This window comes from Silurus aristotelis, assembly GCF_946808225.1.
Source record: "Silurus aristotelis genome assembly, chromosome: 10".
NCBI classification, from domain to species: Eukaryota; Metazoa; Chordata; class Actinopteri; order Siluriformes; family Siluridae; genus Silurus; species Silurus aristotelis.
In genome coordinates, this window is record NC_139583.1 from 26,648,310 (window position 1) to 26,669,250 (window position 20,941).

The following is a 20,941-nucleotide window of genomic DNA, read 5'->3' on the forward strand; positions in this document are numbered from 1 at the left end:
GTGTAAACCGTATACTTTCACATATATAAATCCAAATCCTTTGTATGTAAATGTATGCGTTCTTGCTTTCCTTCTTTACTCGCATAGTCTGATTTTCCCTGATTGCAAAGCCTCATTTTATTACATTGTTTTTTTTACTTGAGTTGATTTGGTGTGTGTATTGGTATAAATGTTATCAAATAAATGAGTTTGCAGGCTGGATCAGAGCTCAAGGCTCATGTTCCCCCTCACAACTGTCCGACATATTTCTCGGATATGTGTGAATGCAGCACACGGCCCTTTAATATCGACCACAGCTAGGCTTATTCATCAGTTAAATAAATAACTATGACCTTTTGTTGTACTGAAAACATCGCTACAGAAAAACTGAGACTGATGGATTATGCATAATAAGTAGAACATTGTTTACGGCACATAAAGTTTTCAGAAACTGGCATGAAAAGTTCAACTAGTGACATCAAACCAGGCTTCAGTGCCAGGAGGAGTGGCCCTACTAAAAAGTTATGATTATTAGTTGAAGATATAACTTTATAAACAAAAGTATTTGTACACCTGAGTTTTCCAGAAATATGTGGTTGTTTTTCAAACTGTTTCCACAAAGTTGGAGGTACACAATTGTACATGATGTCTTTGGATGCTGTAGCATTAAATTCTCCATCACTTGAAATGGTAAAATCCAATGGAACATTTTCCCAGAAGATAATTAATATATTATATAGTAATTATATATAACATTAGTAATAGTAAATATATATATATATATTTTACCATGAAACTGATATGATTTGTGGCTTCTCTTGGATTGTTCTTAAAGAGAAGGGCATGGACGGATATGGATGAAGGTTAAAAGAAAAACATTTTAAAGCATTTTGAGGCAGAATACAATGAATTACGAGTGCAATACTGGGTGTAAGCCAGCAACAGATGCACTTTATAGAGCATAGTTTACTGTGTAGTTTACAGAGATAGCAAAAGTACACACACATCCTTTACTCAAGTAGAAGTAGAGATATAGTTTTTTTTAATACTTTGGTAAAAGTTGAAGTAGTGACTACACTTTTCACTCAAGTATAGTAAAGAAGTTTGGGCTCTGACTTAAGTACTTAAGTGAAAAGTAGCCATTACTACTGCCTGTTTTAGCGTCACACTGGTAACTGGACCTCACATCATATGAGTATATTAATACAAAAGAATTTCAAATGTTGTTACCTAACAAATGTATCCAGGATGAACATCTACCATATAGAACACAAGCAGAGAAAAGAAGATGATCAGGTGATCAGGAATGTGTCTGTTCTCAGTCATGTTTACGTCACTGACTCCCTCTGTCTCATCCACGTTAACCCCAGACTTCTTGTTGCCTTCTGTCTTGTTAGTTTTTAGCTTCGTATGCTAGCCTTCGTCTGTGGTGTGTGAAAGCCAGGAAATGATACACTAGTGGTAGGTTTTTTAAAAAAGCCACACAATGACACAAAATAGGTTGATTAGCTGAAAAAGGCGCAATTTATAGTGAAGTAAATACTGATACTCGAAAAATCTACTTAAGTACAGTAACGAAGTATTTGTACTTTGCAACTTCCTATCTCTGGTAGTAGAGTTACTGTTACCAACAGCATGTCACAAATATTTAATTCCTCATACCTTTTAACAATTTTTTATACATAATTTTATTGATAGAACTTTGCCAACAACAGAAACTGTCATGTCCTGAAAACATTTCTGTCAGAAAACTGTTATAAAACACTGACACTGAAGTTTTCTTCTCTAAATGTTAGTAATGTCTCTTCACACAAAACCACACTCTATCAAAGGACATGCATTTTTCTTTGTCGAGTAACACTGCATTTTTTTATGTATCTTTTTAATATAAACCTTTGATTATGTGGAGCCTCCACCATACTATAATCGCTGTTGTTACTATAAAAACAACAGAAAGTGCATATTGATATAAATCTGCGATTTGCCTTACAGTGAGAACTTATGCCCGAGCATTTGTTATTAAAAATCAATCATCACCTTCAGGGAACTGGGAATTCCCCAGTGCTGTGGTGTCATAGTAATAATAGCAAACTGTTAGCGACATGAATTTTTTTCAATACTTTAACTTTCTTGACAGAAAAAATTTTCAACCAAAAAATTGTCAGCTGAGTGATGATCAATTGACCAACCCCTTGCTTTCATTGTTATTCTCTCAACATTTCAATCCTTTCAGTGAAGTTTTATCATCTGACCGCTGACCGTAGGGCTGCACTATCAAGTCAAAAGTATTAGAAATATAACATGACTTTAAAAGCAGAGCAGAGCTTGCCCAGAAGGCATCTGATGCAATTTCTTTTGAAAAGGTGAAATCCTAGCAGTCCAAGCTGGGTATAAGCAAATGTACTGAAACACTTGATAGGATTTATTTTCGGCTTCTCCCGTTAGGGGTCGCCACAGCGGATCCTCCGCACGTTTGATTTGGCACATGTTTTACGCTGGATGCCCTTCCTAACGCAACCCTCCCCAATTTATCCGGGCTTGGGACCGGCACTAAGAGTGGCTGGGGATGGTTCCCTGACCGGGAATCGAACCCGGGTCGCAGCGGTGGGAGCGCTGCATCACTTGATATTTTAAGAAAAAACACTGACCAAATTGAGGCTTGTATTGCCATTTATTTGTATATATTTTATGTATAAGCTGTAATGTGTAATGACAATTAATTTGTTCTACTTGTTAGATGACCTTTAACAGAATGTACACATTAATTGTGTGCAAAATCGAATTGTATAATACTTAAAAATCCAAGACAATTTACCAAAAGTCTATTCATATATAAGATATACAGATATCATGAGGGTTCCATATCCATACAGTATGTGTAGCTCACTTTCAGAAGTACATTTCTTTTTTATCGTTATTATAATATGCTTGTAGTAGCTCCTCATTTTTCAGTGTTTTATCTCGACGGTATGCTTAGGCCATCTCTCAAAATAGTGGTGTCTGCAATAGTGCCTTTAGTGAATATAAATAAAATTAAACGGAAAAAAGCACACCATCCTCACACTATGTTCAAATTTCTTGAGATCTAAGTCAAAAGAGACAATTTCAGTGTAATTCAAATCAGGAACCCTGGTTTGACCAGGAGATTACGAATATGTGTGTTCGCAGGATTGGCTCTGGATCCAGATCCAGTAAATACACTACACTGCAAAAATCAATAGATTGCACAGGTTAAAATATATTTTTGATGCAATTTTTTTAATCATCCAGCTTTTAGAAATAAATTGTTTTTTTTATATAGAACTTAACACAAAATAGCTTGGTCTATGTGAGAACCTTGACAAAGCCTCCAGAGTGAAGCTGATTGAGATGATGCCACGAGTTTACGAAGAGTATATACAGTATACTTGATGAAGTATAGGTATACAGTAATGAATATATGTACAATGTATTATATGTATAGTGTAATGAATATAAGAGGTAAAACTACTTTTTATTATTCTTGAATGCAAAGAAATAGTAAAAAAAATATATAATATAATATAATATATATATATATATATATATATATATATATATATATATATATATATATATATATATATATATATATATATATATATATATATACTAAATGTTCAACACTATCTTTGCCTGGAAGGTTATGTATTTTTTTTTTTTTTTTTTTTTTTTTAAACTGTACATTAAATAATATTGTAATTTGTAGTAATTTAATAATGAGCTTTAAACTTGTTAATCTCACTTTAACATTTGCTTAACAGTAATGATGGAGAAAACTTGTCTAAGCATACTAATCACCAAGAAACTGCTTGAAATACATCGCTCGTACTGTTCCCATTAAAATAGATCGATAAATCTGCCTCCTGTTACACCCCTTTCCAACACCCACTTGCGTTCTGTAGATTAATCCTATTTCCAAGTGCTGACGGAGGAGCTCTCCTTTTTTGTGTGGCCTCTTTGTCTCCAAGACAGCACTAAAGGATTTTTGTAGAAGCTCTGTCTGGAGCGAACATGAGCATATGACAACCAGTTTAATCCATCTGCCACATAGCGTTGAGACACCAAAGCCCTCTTTCTGAAGCTGTGAGAATGAATTCTAACACTGTTTGGTGCGCAGTGTGTGAGTAATTGTCTTGGAATTCACGTGGATCAATCACACTGAGCATTCATCATCATTAGTAACACTGACAGCCAGCACCAGATGCTTCAACATAGTGAATTTCCCCAGGCTATACCGAGATGAGTCAGTTTGTTCACATAGATTAGAATTTTGCCAACTTCATATAGGAGTCATAGGGAGTCCTGCAACTTGTACACACTTTGTATACACCAATTAGCCTTAATATGAAAGCCATCTACATAATATTGATTCTTTACTCCTTATGCCGCCAAAACGACTCACACTCCAAAAGTAGGCTTGTCTGTCTAGAACATTGGAGAGACTGAGATCCCGAAAATTTGACGACTGAATCAACACTTTGGGCTCATTTTTGCAGTGTGGTAGGATGTGGAGGACAATAAATTGTATATAATGATTAGAGTTAAACTTTAGAGAAATAAAAAAGATGTGATGTGGAGGTTCATGGACATGTTTCCTGTTTTGCTGGAGTTAGTTTTTCCTGGTCCTGAGCTTACTGTGTAGTTTTGGTTTTCCTCGTGTCCAGGCAAATTCCCTCCAGGTTTCTCCCACTCTCCAAAAAAACTAAACATGATAATAGATAATTGAAATGATGATATGAATTTCATATGGATGCCCTGGATGTAATTTAGTGACTCATGTTTTCCAAACATTTGTTTACCAGTTCATTTACTGTAGCACCTTCTCTGTTGTCGTTGTCCAATCTTATTTAGTCATTTAGTCATGTTTGCTTGTCTGGAACGTCATAAGCAAGAAATGCAATTCAAAGGATCTTTACTTGATATACCACTGCTATAGAAATTTATGCCATGAACATCAAAGTCAGGAAAGCATTTCATTGGAGGAAAAAGTCCAATACTGTTTTTTTTCTTGTATACGTTTTGTAGTTATTTCATTGTGTAGTAACATTGACAAGCCTGATGCTACCAGAAAAACCATGAGGAAAAATTTGCTGTGTTCATGCAGGGTTTACTCAGTTGGTCCCAAAGATTAATAGTGCCTGATATTTATATCTGTTGTTTTGTCTTATCAGCCTCAACAGTCAAAACTCCCACTTAGTTCCTCACAAAATTAGTTTTGAAGTGTGTGTCCATCAACCACAATGCTATATATAGCTTTTTGAGTTGGAGGAAATCGAGAAAGAGGCGATCACTTGCTTTGATTCTAAGTGCTTTTTTTTTTTTTTTTAAGTTACAGCAGAAAAGCAGCGAGAGTAAAAGAAAAGCAGAACGTTTTTCAAGTCGCCCACTGTCTCCATGATTTGTACATTCCAAAAACAGAGTCTCTTAGCATTTGAAGCTCCAGTGAACAGAGATGCATTAAGCATAATTCTTCAAACCTCATTCGGCATAATAACACCGCATTACAGAAGATTTCAGCAGTTAACCAAAATAATTTTACTCTCTGATTGCGGCAAACCTTCTCTTCCCTTTGCGTTGCTAATTTATTAACTCTGAAGATCGACGAGTGAGAAAGTAAAAGCGACAGAAAGAAAGAGCGAGCGACAGAAGAATCAGTCCCTTAGCTGAACCCAATTACATCTAATGGCTTCTGCTCTTTCATATTACCATTTTTATCTGAGATTTGCATGCTGTCATTCCAGCCTGGCTGGAGAGCTCTCAGCTCCTTATAGAAGTTGACAGAGATGTTTAAAGACAACTAACATTGAAAACCAAATATAATCCTTTTGGGCCGTATTTCTGATGGCACCCTAGAACAACTTGGGAGTTCTAAGGACCTACTGATTCGACATAGAAATCCTTGTTGTGTTCAGGATGGTTCCTCTGGAAAAGATCTTGTGAAATATTCTGTGAGGAGATGTACAGTATATTTATCACTTCTGGTAACTTTTATATTTTTTTAAAAACACAAAGATTTTCAGGGTAAAAGGCTTAAAGATGTCCTATATTGGTACATAATGTATCTACAGTGACATAGGTTTTGTCATGCATGTTTTACAAACTGAACTGTAACTACAATTGTATATTTTTTTAAGAGATAAAGCAATACAGGATGTGCTGTTAGAAATTTAACAACTTGCATCACTGGTCTGCTGATTTTATTCCCCCATATCAGTACAACCCGCTATGTTTTAGTCACAACTTATTAATCCAAAAGTCGATTTACATATCACATTTAACAAAGCAAACGTATTTAACCTCTGACTCTGTGCATATTATTCATTTATTCATCATAAAGCATATTATTCCACAAGTAACATGAATTATTCAGTAACTAAAATGTAACTAGAAGGAAATGGATGTAGTGACAAAAGAGCCTTGAAAGTTTGAGGGGTTTATTTAGATTCCTCCAGTAGCTTTTAGCTACAATCTTAATACCAGGTGCCAAAATTGATCAGATTGAAAGGAAGTCTTTAAATAAAAGCAAAATTTACTGCATTATACATTGAGGTCGTGATTTCCTGGACAGCCTGAATTCTTCTTGATCTTTGTATCAGTTGTTTAGATGATTTTTCACACAATTGTTCAATCTTAATATTACAACATAAAGACCGCACATCAAATTATAATAAAATTTTATTTTCAGGAATGTATATTGTATGTGCATCTTTAGTACAAGTCATTTTGAGCATGTGCCTTCTGAAAGTGCCTTCATCATTATCATCATCATCATCTTTCTCTCATGCTTTTTTTCTTTTTGTATCTCAATTGTGCAGTATCATTTTCCAAGCAGCACTTTCTAATTAATGCTTTCAATGAACACTTTTACAGCTAGTTAATGCTACAAAAAGCCGTTTACTTCCAGTCAGACGAGCTGACATCGGATATCATTATGCGTTCTCAACAGAGCTTGAAAAGAGCAATTGGCATTTTGCAAAGCAAATGGCCATCTCATGCTGGAGGGTGGGCAGTTTAGCCGTTTAGTAGATTGAGTGAAAAAGGTGCAATCAGGTGAACGACTCCATTCGGAAAATGTAAATGTGCCCGGGGTTAAATACTTTGAATAAACATTGAGAGAGCTCAATGTTTCATCTCATGCAGGAAGGGAGGGAACCTTCTATCCTGGGTGCACATTGAATTCCCAGTATCGCAGGGTATATAATGGTGAAAGCCAATTTTCCCACTTATACAGTATCATAATTATTGCTGGCAAGTTATGCCAAGAACGTTCTCTAAAATCAGATAGACAACTACATTTTTGCTGACTAGCTTGTTTTAGTTTTCATTGGAAAACTTGTGACTGGTTGACTGGTGATTTTTATCCTATAGGAGTATGTTAACAACATAGCAGAATATGAATTCAATTAAATATCATCATATTATCATAATTTGTATTCGTATTTGTATTATCTATTTTAATAATAGACATTGTCTCACACAGCTTTACAGAGATAAAGCAGTTATAAATGATTGTTCTAAGTTTGTCCCTATTGAGCGAGCCAGTGGTGACTATGGCAAGGAAAAACTCCCTGAGATGGCATGATGAAGAAGCCTTGAGAGGATCTAGGCTCAAAAGGAAACCCATCCATATCCAGATGGCACCAAATTTCCATTCATAACAGTTCATCATTGTTAAGGTGTGATACAGTATGTGTTAAATGCAACCTGTGGTCCTGAGCCATTATAGTACAATATTGATATGAATTACAGTCCAAATCCAATGAATCCATGGCACTTTTATCCGTTATGTTTTCATTCAGGTAATGATATCTAGCTAATCACAACTACAAGAACAACGTTCTAAACTAGGTTTTTGGAATTTTATAGATAAAAATCCAAGGGCTATCAGTAAAAAACCAATCATGATCACATTATTAAGATGTGATGCAGCACACTCCAAAGCAGAGTGACTTTTACCAACTTAAGTTAAAGTTTTGTTTTTATGACAGCATGTCCCAAAATTATTTATTTCTTTTACACTACAACAATCAACCAGAAATGTTACATTTATTATTAAGTAAAGAATGACACGTCATATTTTTATTCTTTTCGTTGCGTTTACATTAACGACACTTAGCAGCAAAGTAAAGTACAAAAGTGCTTTGACTCTCAATCAATGAATATCAATCTAATAATATAAAAACAAAACAAACAGGGAATAAAGTTCTGGTTGAAGTGTTTCAAAAAGAGGTAGTTCTTTACCCATCGTTGTATTTATTGTTGTTAAACAAACACATATTATAAAGGTAATAGTTGGTCTATTAGTCTAGTTTTCACTGTTGAAAAACATGTTGACCAATCAGATCTGAGAATTTGAGAACACAGTTCCATAATAATTTCTTAACATAAAGATTATTCATTACTTCTGAAGGGACTTCTGTGAAACATATCACATGCAGGTTTACACTCTTTAGGTAGCATGTATTGACTTTCAATTCCTGACAAGTACTGTAAGTGCTACTAATGTAGTTTATACCTGTTTAAGTCCTGCTTTGACAAGGCGAAATAAAATGAGGGAAAAAAAGCAAAATGAGTTTAATTACACTGACAGGTGGCAGATGCTTGTATTGGACAAGAGAAAGAGATTCTAGGAGGGTTTGTGCAACTTATATGACTTATGTCACTGTAATTGAATTATAAGGCTCTTCTGAGAGTGCATCGAGTGGTTGAGTGGCTTTTAATATGGGGAGATGCAGTTAGCAGCACACGCCGTGGCCTAAATAGGATTAAGTAGCTTTAAAATGTTGCGTCCATTAACACTGATCAGCCTGCATGGGCGTCCAGGAGCATCCCATGGGTGCAGTTAACATTAGGATTAGCAAACTTTGCCTTATCAACATCCCTCTCTTGCGCTCTCTTTTTTTTTTTTTTTTGCAGAGGAAAGTGGAATGACCCTGCATATTTTTTTGCCATATTATGCTGTCATTATTATATAAGAGGTTCATTAGTGATCGTCTCTCTGCTCCATGTAAGCTGAAGCCTTATACTTGACTCATGGGCTGAAAATGAGGTTTTACACACGCATATACTGATGGCCTGAAAATGAGGTTTCACACACACACACACATTCACACACACACCCGCACACACTCAGAACAGAGAGCCATTAGTGGCATCTGTAAAAAGGGCAGTGATTATATAAGTGAAAGCTCGTTACAGCCTGGAATTCGAAGCAGATTAAGAGAAACAGAAACTAACCCATTACAGGAAAAAGCCCTCACAGCATGGCCAGGAATATGACCTTGAGCATGGTTTAAAAGCCAGAGAGATGAGAGGTGGGGGTATCCACATAGAACTTACTATAATCCTTAAAATTAAGGATGAATATCTAATTCTTGCACCAATGATTATAGCAGAGCAGTACACAGAAGATGTAAAGCTTTCATATCCACCATGGAGATGACCAGGATAAAGTAGTTATATTACATATCTGGATGTGTTGAGCTTCACCCTTCACAGTTGGTAGCTATTACATAATGCTAAGAATTAACTAGTGGAGAGGAATCTGTAATTTAGTGCAAATATAAAAATAAAAAGGTTTTAAAATTATTCAAGAATATTGCAATTTTGAAGTACTAATCAAATTATTTTTTAGAAAACAAGATGTAGTCCTAATTTAACCTGAGTGTGGTATTCAGGGTTGAAAACTAAATAGATGGTCTGATTCATTACAACATCAAATGACTGTATAAGACTGTAAAATGAACATTACTCATAATTACACACTACGGTACTCATGGTGGTTCTCACTCTCCGGAGTTTTATATTGTTTTAAGATTAATAATCACACCCTTGATATCACTTAAGTGAGGATGTGTTTCCCTTTTTACTTAACACAAGCTGCTCATCAGGGATAAATACACCTAATAACTTTAATTCTTAATTTCTGTAAAGCTGCTTCGAGACAATGTCCATTGTGAAAAGCACTATAGAAATGAACTTGATTGATTAGAGGGACATTAAGAACAGAGACGGGATTGCCAGCAATATACAGGGTCTAAAAAAAGATCTTACCAAAGCCGGGCATTTTAGTCGACTTTGGGGCTCTGTTTCTGGGTGTAAAGCTCATTCATTTTCAATCAATAATTTTTAATAGGGAAATCAAGTTTTTGGTAGATTGTTGTATATTGTGTTAAAAAGAAAAAGCTCTGTTAATAGCAATTTTTTATTTGTTTAGTTTTACACAGATAAAAATGCCAATGGTTTAGAATTTTGTATAATGCAGGAACATAAACTGTGTTTTCAGTCATAATTATAATTATAATTATAATTATAATTGATAATTATAATTGATAATAATAAAATAAAATAATATTCTGAGAATCAAATTAAAATGAATTGTGAATTGAATAAAATCATGACTGGAGTTTATTATTGTATTATTACACTCCTATCATCCAAACATTTGACTGATTAGACAAATATATCAGTTTATGGTATTTATGGAATGAAACAAGCTAAATAAAACTGGATATGTAGACCTAATCGCAAAAATATATCAGATTTAGTATTCTAGCCCTTTTTTAATACATTATGCAGAAATCAACCAACTTAAGACAATAAAAGTAGATGGAAACAGCCAGCAGGGAGAACAAAAAAACTTAGTGAGTTTAATGACTGTAATTTACTATTTATTGCTTCTTAATTTTGTCTATAAACAGCTTCAATCTATGTCAGGAAGCATAAGTGGAGAAATCACAGGCAACAATAACAACTGACATGACTCTATGTAATCACGAATCAAATTTGCTCCCCAGATTTTCCATATGACCTATGACCTGGCCAGTGCAATGGTGCGTATTGTGAATCTGATTGGCATGATGCTCCTGCTGTGCCACTGGGATGGCTGCCTGCAGTTCCTTGTACCCATGCTGCAGGATTTCCCTCCAGACTGCTGGGTTGCCAAAAACAAGATGGTGGTGAGTATCTTCAGACAGTTGCTTAACCTCAATCTGATTTTTTAGTAGGGGGCTCATGCTGTCTCATCCTCATCTCATGTGATTCCTGTTAATTACAGAACTCAACCTGGGCATTTGCACAAGCTGAGATTCATCTGTTCTGTTCTGTTTTTTTTTTTTTGCATTTGGTCTACTGAATTAACAACTTCATCTCAGTAGGCAGAAAAAAGTATGCATACTTTCTTGAAAGTGACATTTTACAATGTGTTATTAAAAAAAAAAAAAATGTCAAGGAGAAGTGGCACAGATGCTAATTTTTTGTACAGCCCTACTTCAATATTAGTCAAGTATTGACAATTTTCCAGTGAGCACCCTCGCTGCGCTTTAATTTTGCATTATTGTTAGTCAAGAGGTGTTCTGTTTTTCGAGTGGCCCACGGTGCTCAGGAGAGTGACGAGAGGGAGCCTGGTCTCATTACAAACTCTCTTCCACCTGGTAATTGAGTTCCCTTTCCGGTTATATAAACAAGTCACAGAACACCTGAGGTGTGACCCTGGATCACCTGCATGAGAAGGACTGGAGTACTGTACCAGACCATGGGCCAGATAAGAAAAGACTCATCTGACATTTGATTTATAGCCAGAATTCACAGATGAGGCTTCCAGGAACTTTCAGAGGACTAATGGTGATTTGGTCATTACCTTACAGAATACCTAAAATAGCACAGATGAATCAGAAGTGAGTTATAAAGGCTGATCAGACTGAAAGTAGGCCACCAAAACTCTTAGGGTAGAACAAGTGCATTGTGGGGAAATCGGGATGATTAAGCCTGCACTAGAGAAGGTGGTCAAAGATATTCAAGATACTTAAGATACTGTTTTGTTAAAAAGAAACAAAATTACTTAGCAAACTTTTTGGCTTATTTTTCTTCCTAACTTGGTCACTTGATAATTCATACCCATGAGCCAGCTATTAACTAGGGACAGTAAAAGGTGTTTCTTCTGAGACATTTAAATTCAGCGAATCACAACCCTTTTTGAACAGCTACTGAAGCTGTATAACAGTGTGGCATAACACATTCAGAAGACAACACTATCTGCCCACTTTCATGTACAGTGGGGTACTTTCATTCAAAGCAATGGCATATTTCCATTTTTAAATCTTGTGCCTCCAGCAGTAGTACCGTTTTATATTTGATGGTACAGGTACACAGCAGTGTCTAAAAGTATGTTCATACATGCACAATTTTAGAATTTTTTTAGTCAGTTTACTATGAAGTCACGAGTGCAATTGTACATTTATTAATAGGTGACGCAACTAGTGTACCACAAATCAGGAGATGGTTCACAGGTGCTCTAAAGCCTTAATGCCCATTGGCAGTCATTGCACCAAATCGCTCTATATTTGCGTAAAGTTAATTTCTCAATTGTACTGCATTGCTGAACATGCCCAAATCTAGTCAGTCTAGTCTAGTCAATGGTTGCTGCCACTTTTATTGCTGAAATTCATCTCTTTTTGAAAATGTATGGTCTCCTGTCACGTTTCCACTGCAAGTTGCAGGATGTGACCATAGCTTACAGCATATACAATATTTGGGTTTGTTCTGGTTTACTAAAATGAGCTTTGTAAGTATTTTAAAATAACTACAGACATAACTGAGGTGCGAGCTCCTGTAGACTAGTGTAAACTATAGTGGATGAGCCTGAAGTAGAATTATGGATTAAATTCAGTTCTTATGTGGACGTGTTTGCTCAAGTAACTCATTGGCTATTGTTAGTGTGATTGAAAAGAGTGTATGCCAGGCATGTCCAATCTTTTCCACTAAGGGCCAGTGTGGGTGGTGTTTTTCATTCCAACCAATCAGGGATCACACCTGATAGTCACTGAAAATGAAAATCATAGCTTTATACAGGTAGAGTTTGGTGTGCACTTGCTTTGGTGAAATGAAAACCTGCACCCACACCGGCCCTTTGTGGAAAAGCTTGGACACCCCTGGTGTATGCCATCCTTTCCACTCTGAAAAAAAGGATGTTTTTGCTTCCTTGGCTTCTGGCTGCAGATGGTTGTGGCATCGTGGGGAATCTCCCAATAATAACCCTTTTCTATTACACCACTATGAGAGTCATCACCTCTGTAGATATTAGTTCCAAAGTAATTTCCTGAGGTTGTATTGATTACACAGGAATCCGAAAGAAAAGAGATGCTTATCCACAATTTCTGGGACTCAGTACAAACTTATCTATTAAACCCTGCCGTTCCTACAATTTCTGTAAACTTTATGTGTCCAACCATTTGATTCACAATCGACATGCTTAGCATGTGTGACACATTTAGGGGTTCTGAATGCCACAGTCCAGAAACACCTGCTATGGCTGCCTCAAGTGGCCCAGACCTTTGAGACTGTAGTTCTAGTTGACCTTTAGCATACTGTGTGTGATGGCCTTAGGGTTTTTCTCTCTTTCCCTCTGCAGAACGATACATGGGGCCAGCAGTACTCATATGCCCTCTTCAAGGCTATGAGTCACATGCTGTGCATTGGTTATGGCATGTACCCTCCAGTGGGAATGACGGACGTTTGGCTTACCATCCTCAGCATGATCGTTGGAGCAACGTGCTATGCTATGTTTGTTGGCCATGCCACAGCGCTCATCCAGTCTCTGGACTCCTCACGGAGGCAGTATCAAGAAAAGGTAAGTGAAAGCTGGATTGCTATGCAAGTACAATCAGAGAGTAAGTGTCCGTTATTAGAACATAATGACTAATTACCATAATTACCATTACTATTTTAATATAATAACTAATTGCATCATTTTAAGATACCATTCTTTACTCATATTGTTGTTTGCCTAAGTAATATACAGTAACAAACAAAGTGTCAAACATAAGTAATTGATCAGTAGCAGGGTTTGACTGCTTATTAAGTGACAGCAAACAATACAGTATTACACTATTATAATAAATCTTATGGTCCACATATTCAGATTTTTATTTTGATTGTTAAATCCATAAATCGTTACAAAGTATTGCATGGGTCTACGGCAGTTCTTACAAATAAGTTTTTTATGTTTTCTAGTCTTTGATTTGATTTCTTAATTATCAATTTGCTCTTTGCTAATCACCTCCTTTACATACATTATTAAGATTGTAGACAATCTGTGTGTCTAATGAAACTATGCAATACTGAAACAATAATGGTTTTGCTTTTCAAAACACACAAATTTTTTTTATTATTTAATAAATATTATGTTCAACATCAGCTGAATAACCTTTTTTTAAATAAAGATAATGAAGACAGTTCTTGCTAGTGGCCTCTATCACTTGGTTTCACATTGCTAGTGAATTGGTCATGACGTTTTCATGTAGCCTACATGATGGCGTGTAAGCACATGACAACATGGGTTACAGGATGTACCCTTATAATTAACATACTATATGTGATATTTTTCACTATAAGTCCTTATTATTTAGTTTGCTGGAATAGATCTCTGTGCGTGTTTTGCTAAACATCGTGTACGGACATATTTAGTTTTTTTTTTTGTTTTTTGCTAAGAGTGTAGTTTCTTTACTGGTTTGACTTGCAAAAATGCAGATTTGTTTTTGTATCTAGCCAGAAGTCTTTTTTTTATGTGTTATTTTTATCTATAAACCAACCATGCCTTCTTGGCAGGGTATGTAACTGCTAGCCAGACTGAGTTATTTAGCTATCTGTTTATTATATAACAGGTAACCCAATATTAATGTGTTAGCAGAGATGCTAGACTTTGTATATGAGAAAGCAAATGTAAAAATGATTGTGTATGATAAAGCTAAATGGTTTAAAAATGGCTCAAATGTAACTATTGCAAGGCTACTTATGAATCCAAATTTCTGGTTGCTAAAATTCCCATATTAATTAGCTATATTAGCTTGGCCTTACTAGTAGAAAAACTAATGAAGCGTAGACTGGACACAAATCATTTCTTGCTGGTTAACTACATTACAGGCATATGGAAAATTTCAATCTTATAACACGTCCAGAGTTCCTAGATTAGAAATAATAGCTCGACACGCAGTGAACCAAGTGCTCACCTGAAGTGGTGGACAAAACAGCATGATGTCTCCACTTTCTCACTGACGCCTGCCTCTCCCTGGGTATGGCAGGTATAATAATGAGCAAAGCTGCCAGCCTGCCACATGGCCCACCATCTGTAGAGTAAGATGGAAAGATGGAAAGATGGAAATGGAGAATGGGAAATGAAGGGAGGGTAGGTACTCCCTAAGAAAGGGAGGGAGGGTTATATGGGGTGTGCGATGCTGCCAGAAGATTGATGGAAAAGAGTGAGAAAACCGCAGCGAGTCAGAGAGAGGCACCGAGACGAAGGAACAGGGAGCGTTTGATAGATTGGAAGAGTGAGAAGGTGGGGTAAATAGATCCAGACAGGTTTCAGAAGATGCTGGAAAGACATACTAGTAAGAACAGAGGAATGGTAATTGAGTGTGACATACACGCACAACACCATTGTATTTTTAAGGCCATTTTAAATAGTACAAAAGCACTAAACACAAAACACAAAAAACAACACCAGAACACCAAAGAACAATGAGAAAAAAATCTTGGATCATCAAAATTGGATCGTCAGCATTATGGTTTGACGTCTCAGGATGTAAAGCACCACACCCAAGGTCAATAATTTCCTTTAACAACATATCCATGAATGCTTTAATCCTACTACAGCAATATAAGTAAATATGGTATGTTGTGTGATTTATCCATTTATGGTTACAATTAATGTTAAACACCTGCTTGTTACTAATAAACCATAAATTGTAACATTCTCTAAATTCTCTGAAGGCATTCCTGTGGCCGAAAACTTAAAAAGCTCTACCTTTTGGAGACTCCTTCCAAATAGACATAGTACTTGTATTCAGCTTTTCCTTCACCTATTACTTTCGATTTTTTACTTTCTACATATAAAGTGAAAAGTATCTTTCTTCTCTCTAAATTGTCAAGCATTACATTTCTCTATAGTCATTTATTTGCAATTTTATATTTCTAATTTCATGGTGACTCAAGTATCAAATACTTACATTTGAATCATGGTTTGGGTTTAAATTGAAAACAAATCAAAGGTTTAACAGATACTATGACAGGAATAATTGTAATAAAGTCGATCTGCATTAGGGTGTCTGCAAAATGCTATCAATGTAATGTAAGAATAAAACCCAAATTCCATCACTGTAATTTATCTGCTGTTACTTACACTGTTCATTTATCAGTGATGCAGACGATAGATGTGACTGGCTGTTATGTATCGGAACTATTACCAAGGCATTTACATTTATAGCATTTTGGCAGATGTCCTTATCCAGAGAGACTTACAAAAGTGCTTTGAAGTCTCCATTAATAAAGACATACTGGTTGATTAGGACTCAGACCAAGAATACCATCTCTCCAAAAATCTCTGTTTAGAAAGAATATAGTTAGAAGAGCAAGGTGTTTAAATTGAGATTTGCTTATTTAAATACTTGAGAAAGATGTAGGAAATTAGACATAGACAGCTGTTCGGACATCAAGTGGAAGTTCATTCCACCCCTTAGGTTACAGAAGAAAAGAAGTCTTTAAGCTTGCCTTCCCTGTTCCCTGAGAGATGGTGAGAGCAATTGAGTTAAGAATCAGAAAAGGTGTGGTGCAGTGCAGAGAGGGATAAGAGCTGTGAGTTAGAAAGGTTCTGGGACTTTTTTGGTTTTTTAGGTGAGTATCAGTGTTTTAAATCTGATTCTGGCACTACAGGAAGACAGCAAGAGGAGCATAGCAATGTGGGAAAAGTTTGGAAGTTAGTTCTTGGATTATTAAAAAGATGCCCATTTGTTAGCCCGAAGCTTGGTAAAAAAATTGCACTAATTTCCCACCTGGACAATAATTTTGAAACAGGCCACTTTTAATGCTTGTATTTTGAGCAGATTTAAGAGTTTAATTTGTTAAAGCAGAACATTTATGTATATATTTATGTAAGATGTATACATTAAAAAATGTTTTTATATTAGTCAAAAGTTAGAAGATGTATCTAAGGCACTACATTAGTGCATGTGGACAATACAATAATATACTAATACTATACTGATAGTAGATAGTATACTGATACAGTATATAAAGATTGAGTGGGCTATGCTATGAAATTACAATTCAACAGCTATTTGAGATAATCAGCTGTTCTGCTCCCACTTGAGCTCCTGGGTGATGGTGGTGCCCAGGAAGAAGCAGAAGGACTCGACAGATGTCACCAGAGAGTTACAGAGGATGACAGGGGGTCCTTCCTGAAATCCACTATCATCTCCACTGTCTTGAGAGAGTTGAGCTCCAGGTTGTTAATGCTGGACCATGACACCAGAAGGTCCATCTCATTCCTGCAGGCCGACTCATCCCTGTTAGAGATGAGGCCGATGAGGGTGGTATCATCAGCAAACTTCAGGAGTTTGACAGACTGGTGACCAGATAAGCAGCCGTTGGTGTACAGGGAGAATAGCAGAGGAGAAAGGGGGGGATCCAGTACTGTCTTGGGGGGGGTCCAGTACAGTCTTGGGGGATCCAGTACTGATGTTCAGAGAGTCAGAGACATGCTTTCCCAGCCTCACGAACTGCGGCCTGTCTGTCAGGAAATCTGTGATCTAACAAGTCAGGCACATTCAGCTGGAAGAGCTTGTCTGGCATAGGATCCTGGGGAATCTAGATGTTGGAGGATGAAGTGGAGGCTCATGTTCACAGCATCTGTGAATGAATCTCTGGTGAACTGTAGTGGATCCAGGTGAGAGTCTGTAATGTCCTTGAGGTAGGACAACACAAGGCGCTCAAAAGACTTCATGAGCACAGATGTGAGGGCGACGGGCCTGTAATCATTAAGTCCTATGATCCTTGTCTTTTTGAGGACTGGGATGATGGCTGAGGTCTTGAAGCAGGCTGGCATGTGACAGATCTCCAGTGAGGTATTAAAAATGTCTGTGAACACTGTGGACAGCTGATTGGCACAGTTATTCAGGATGGGGGGAGACAGAGTCCGGGCCTGTAGCCTTGCGGTTGTTCAGATGTTTATAGAGTCTATTAGATGCTGAGGTGCGGAGCTGTTAGGGTAATCCAGGTATAGAAATGTAGGAGGGAGGCTACTGCTGTCAATGGCTGGTGGGGGGAGGACTGGGGGAGGCCAGGTCTGTCCCATTGTCTTTCAAAGTGGCAATAGTACTCATTCGGGCTGCTGGCCAGGTGCAGGTCGTTCACAGAGTGGGGGCTCTAGACTTGTAATTGGTGATTGCCTTAAGCCCTTTTCAGAGAGAGGCAAATCGTTGGTTTAAAATTGCTGTTTAATTCTCTCACAATGCTCTGTTTTAGCTCTTCTCACCTCCTTGCTAAATCTGTATTTAGACTCCTTGTAGTTTCCTTTGTCACCACTTTTGAATGTGGCCTCTTTCTCTATCCTATCCTGAGTTTAGCTGTGAACCAGGGTTTGTCATTGTTATAACTCACCCTGGTGCGTGATTGAATGATGCTGTTTTCACAGAAGTTAATGTAGGATGTCACAGTGTATGTGTACTCATCCGGACTGTTGGTGGCAGACCTAAAAACATCCCAGTCTGTACAGTCCAAACACCCCTAATGTTCCCCCACAGCCTCACTGGTCCACTTCTTTGATGTCCTCACAACAGGTTAGCTGAGTTTTAGTCTCTGCCTGTATGCAGAAATCAAATGAACCATGATGTGGTCGGACTGGCCCAGAGCGGCACGAGTGACACCAATATGTTCCCCTCTCTGGTCAGGCACTCAATAAACTTTTGGTATTTGGTAAGTTTGTGAAAAAGATTACCTTTATTAAAGTCTGCACACGTTGGAAAGCGCACGTTAGAAAGGACGTTAGTGAGCGCACGTTAGAAAGGAATATCCCAGGGAGTGCATGAGTACACCAGTGAGTTTTTCTCTAAGCCAGTAAATCCACGGTAGAAGCCAGAAAACTCGAAAATAAGTCCACTGGGGTGGAAGCTCTGATGTTCATGAGCTATAGGAATAGGAGTCACCAGAACTGTGGCAGAAAACTGTATATCAACACGAAAAGAGAAAAAGTAAACCGAAACACTGTAGTACTTTGGAAACTTACGTATATTTGAAGGCAAATACTTTTGTACTTTTACTCAAGAGAAAGTTTAAAGGGAGAACTTTTACATTTACTAGAGTAATATTTTTCCAAGTGTATATCTACTTTAACTCAAATACGTGGTTTGTGTACTTCATCCACCAGAATGGAGCAAACTGCATGATGATTACAGGCAGTAAAATGCATCAGTGAGATATCAGTGTAAATTATAGTAGGGTGATGGACAGGCACTTTAGGAAGAATGTGCAATTCTTTTATACTTTCCTTGTTCTAGATGCTGCACCAGTGTCATATTAAACCTACAGTCTGACTGCTCCTAAGCAGACATTCTTATTTATACCAAATACAGACACTAGACATGTGTTCATGTCAGAGAGTGAATGTGTTCATGAGCGAAAGCTGAAGAGAGAGACGAGGTAAGATATTCAGTGAGATGGAGAGAGAATCCATAAGCGTGCAGGAAACGGAAAATTTCCATTAGACCTTGAAATCTCAGAAGGCTCAAGGAAAGGTAACGAGGGCTGCATATCTGCTGTGTTTGTTTTTGCAGCTTTCTTGGAAGCAAGCATATAGATATAAAAAATTCAAACTTCATCGAGTTTCGGATCATTGCTGATGTGAGCCTATGGAGGGAGTAATTGAATGTAGCTGGTCAACATTTTTCTAGTTTAACCTTGACCCCTGGACATTGCTGTGTTCGATACAACTAGACTATCGTTCTACTTTGTCTAGACTAAAACCTAAAATTTTATTTTTGAGCAATTACTATGATCCAATGCTTCATTAAAGAATCTTCATAATTATATAGTATGTCCCAGTAGGTTACACTTGCTAGATGAGCTCTTGCCTGCTACCTTGCTTTTAGAATTGTAGCCACAGCGAACTTATAAAAAAGCATTGGATTGGCAAGACTTCACATAATTGTATAGCAATAAGTTCGGGTACTTCTAATTTTTATAACTTGGTTTACTGTTTATTCTCTTCTTTCTTCCATTGCCTGCAATTTAGCTCCATTCTTGAAGGAAGTGCAAGAAAAAGTAATAAAAACAGAAAGAATTTGCCCTAGCACCAATTAAATTAGAAATAAATTGCATTCAGGTTTGCTGTAACGCAACTTTTAATTAGTATTAAGCAAATATTGAGATTTATGGAAGTCCCAGTGACCCAAATTTGTACAAAAAAAAAAAAAAAGGGAATAGTATACAGAAATGTACATCTTATCAATATCAATGATGTGCACTATGTATATTTCTGAAAATACATACACAGTACTTGGAAGTAAATGTTAAAGACAATCATCGAATATTTGTTTAATATCTTATTTTTCTAAGACAAACAAAGAAGATGAAAGTTAGTTTTGAATTATGGTTAAAAATTTATCTCAAGCAATTATTGTTTATAAACCCAACCAGAACAGACAGGTTCAAATTGTGCATTGCGCCCAGTCTCCTCTGCCAGTTAACTGATTGACCGCACGCTATCTGTTACCTTGATGGCCGCCATCCCATAGCAACCTGCTCCCATAGCAACAGCGCTCGCTCCATGTCTCATTTGGAGGCAGCCCCCTTGGGCCTGGCTGCCTGCAGAGGGGATATTAGTGTGGTAAACAGCGATTAATATTTCAGGTTGAGGCCTTTTAATTCATTTCTCTTTGAGTGTGGGTTATGTTGATTAATGCTACTTCACTCGCCTCTCAGTCCCTGTGAGGATAAAAACAAGAGGATAGACTGTCAGCCTGATACTCCGAGCTGTCTTTGAGCTGATGTGTGTATTAGCAAGCACTGTATATTACTTGTGTTTTAGACTACAGATTTAGCACTGATGCAAAGCAAATATTCACATAAAAAAATAAGCATCATTTCAGTGTTTGTTAACCTTGAACCAGGT

The 20,941-nt window shown here is 36.9% G+C and overlaps 1 protein-coding gene across 2 annotated transcripts in view; it reads left to right on the plus strand.

The window, feature by feature from the left end:
* hcn4 (hyperpolarization activated cyclic nucleotide-gated potassium channel 4) overlaps positions 1 to 20,941 on the plus strand; it is a 104,485-nt gene that overhangs the window by 41,709 nt on the left and 41,835 nt on the right. For both annotated transcript variants that reach the window (XM_083552862.1, XM_083552863.1), the window contains exons 4-5: positions 10,797 to 10,958; positions 13,409 to 13,627. In XM_083552862.1, the coding sequence (XP_083408988.1) occupies positions 10,797 to 10,958; positions 13,409 to 13,627 (381 nt within the window). The remainder of the gene's footprint in view (positions 1 to 10,796; positions 10,959 to 13,408; positions 13,628 to 20,941) is intronic.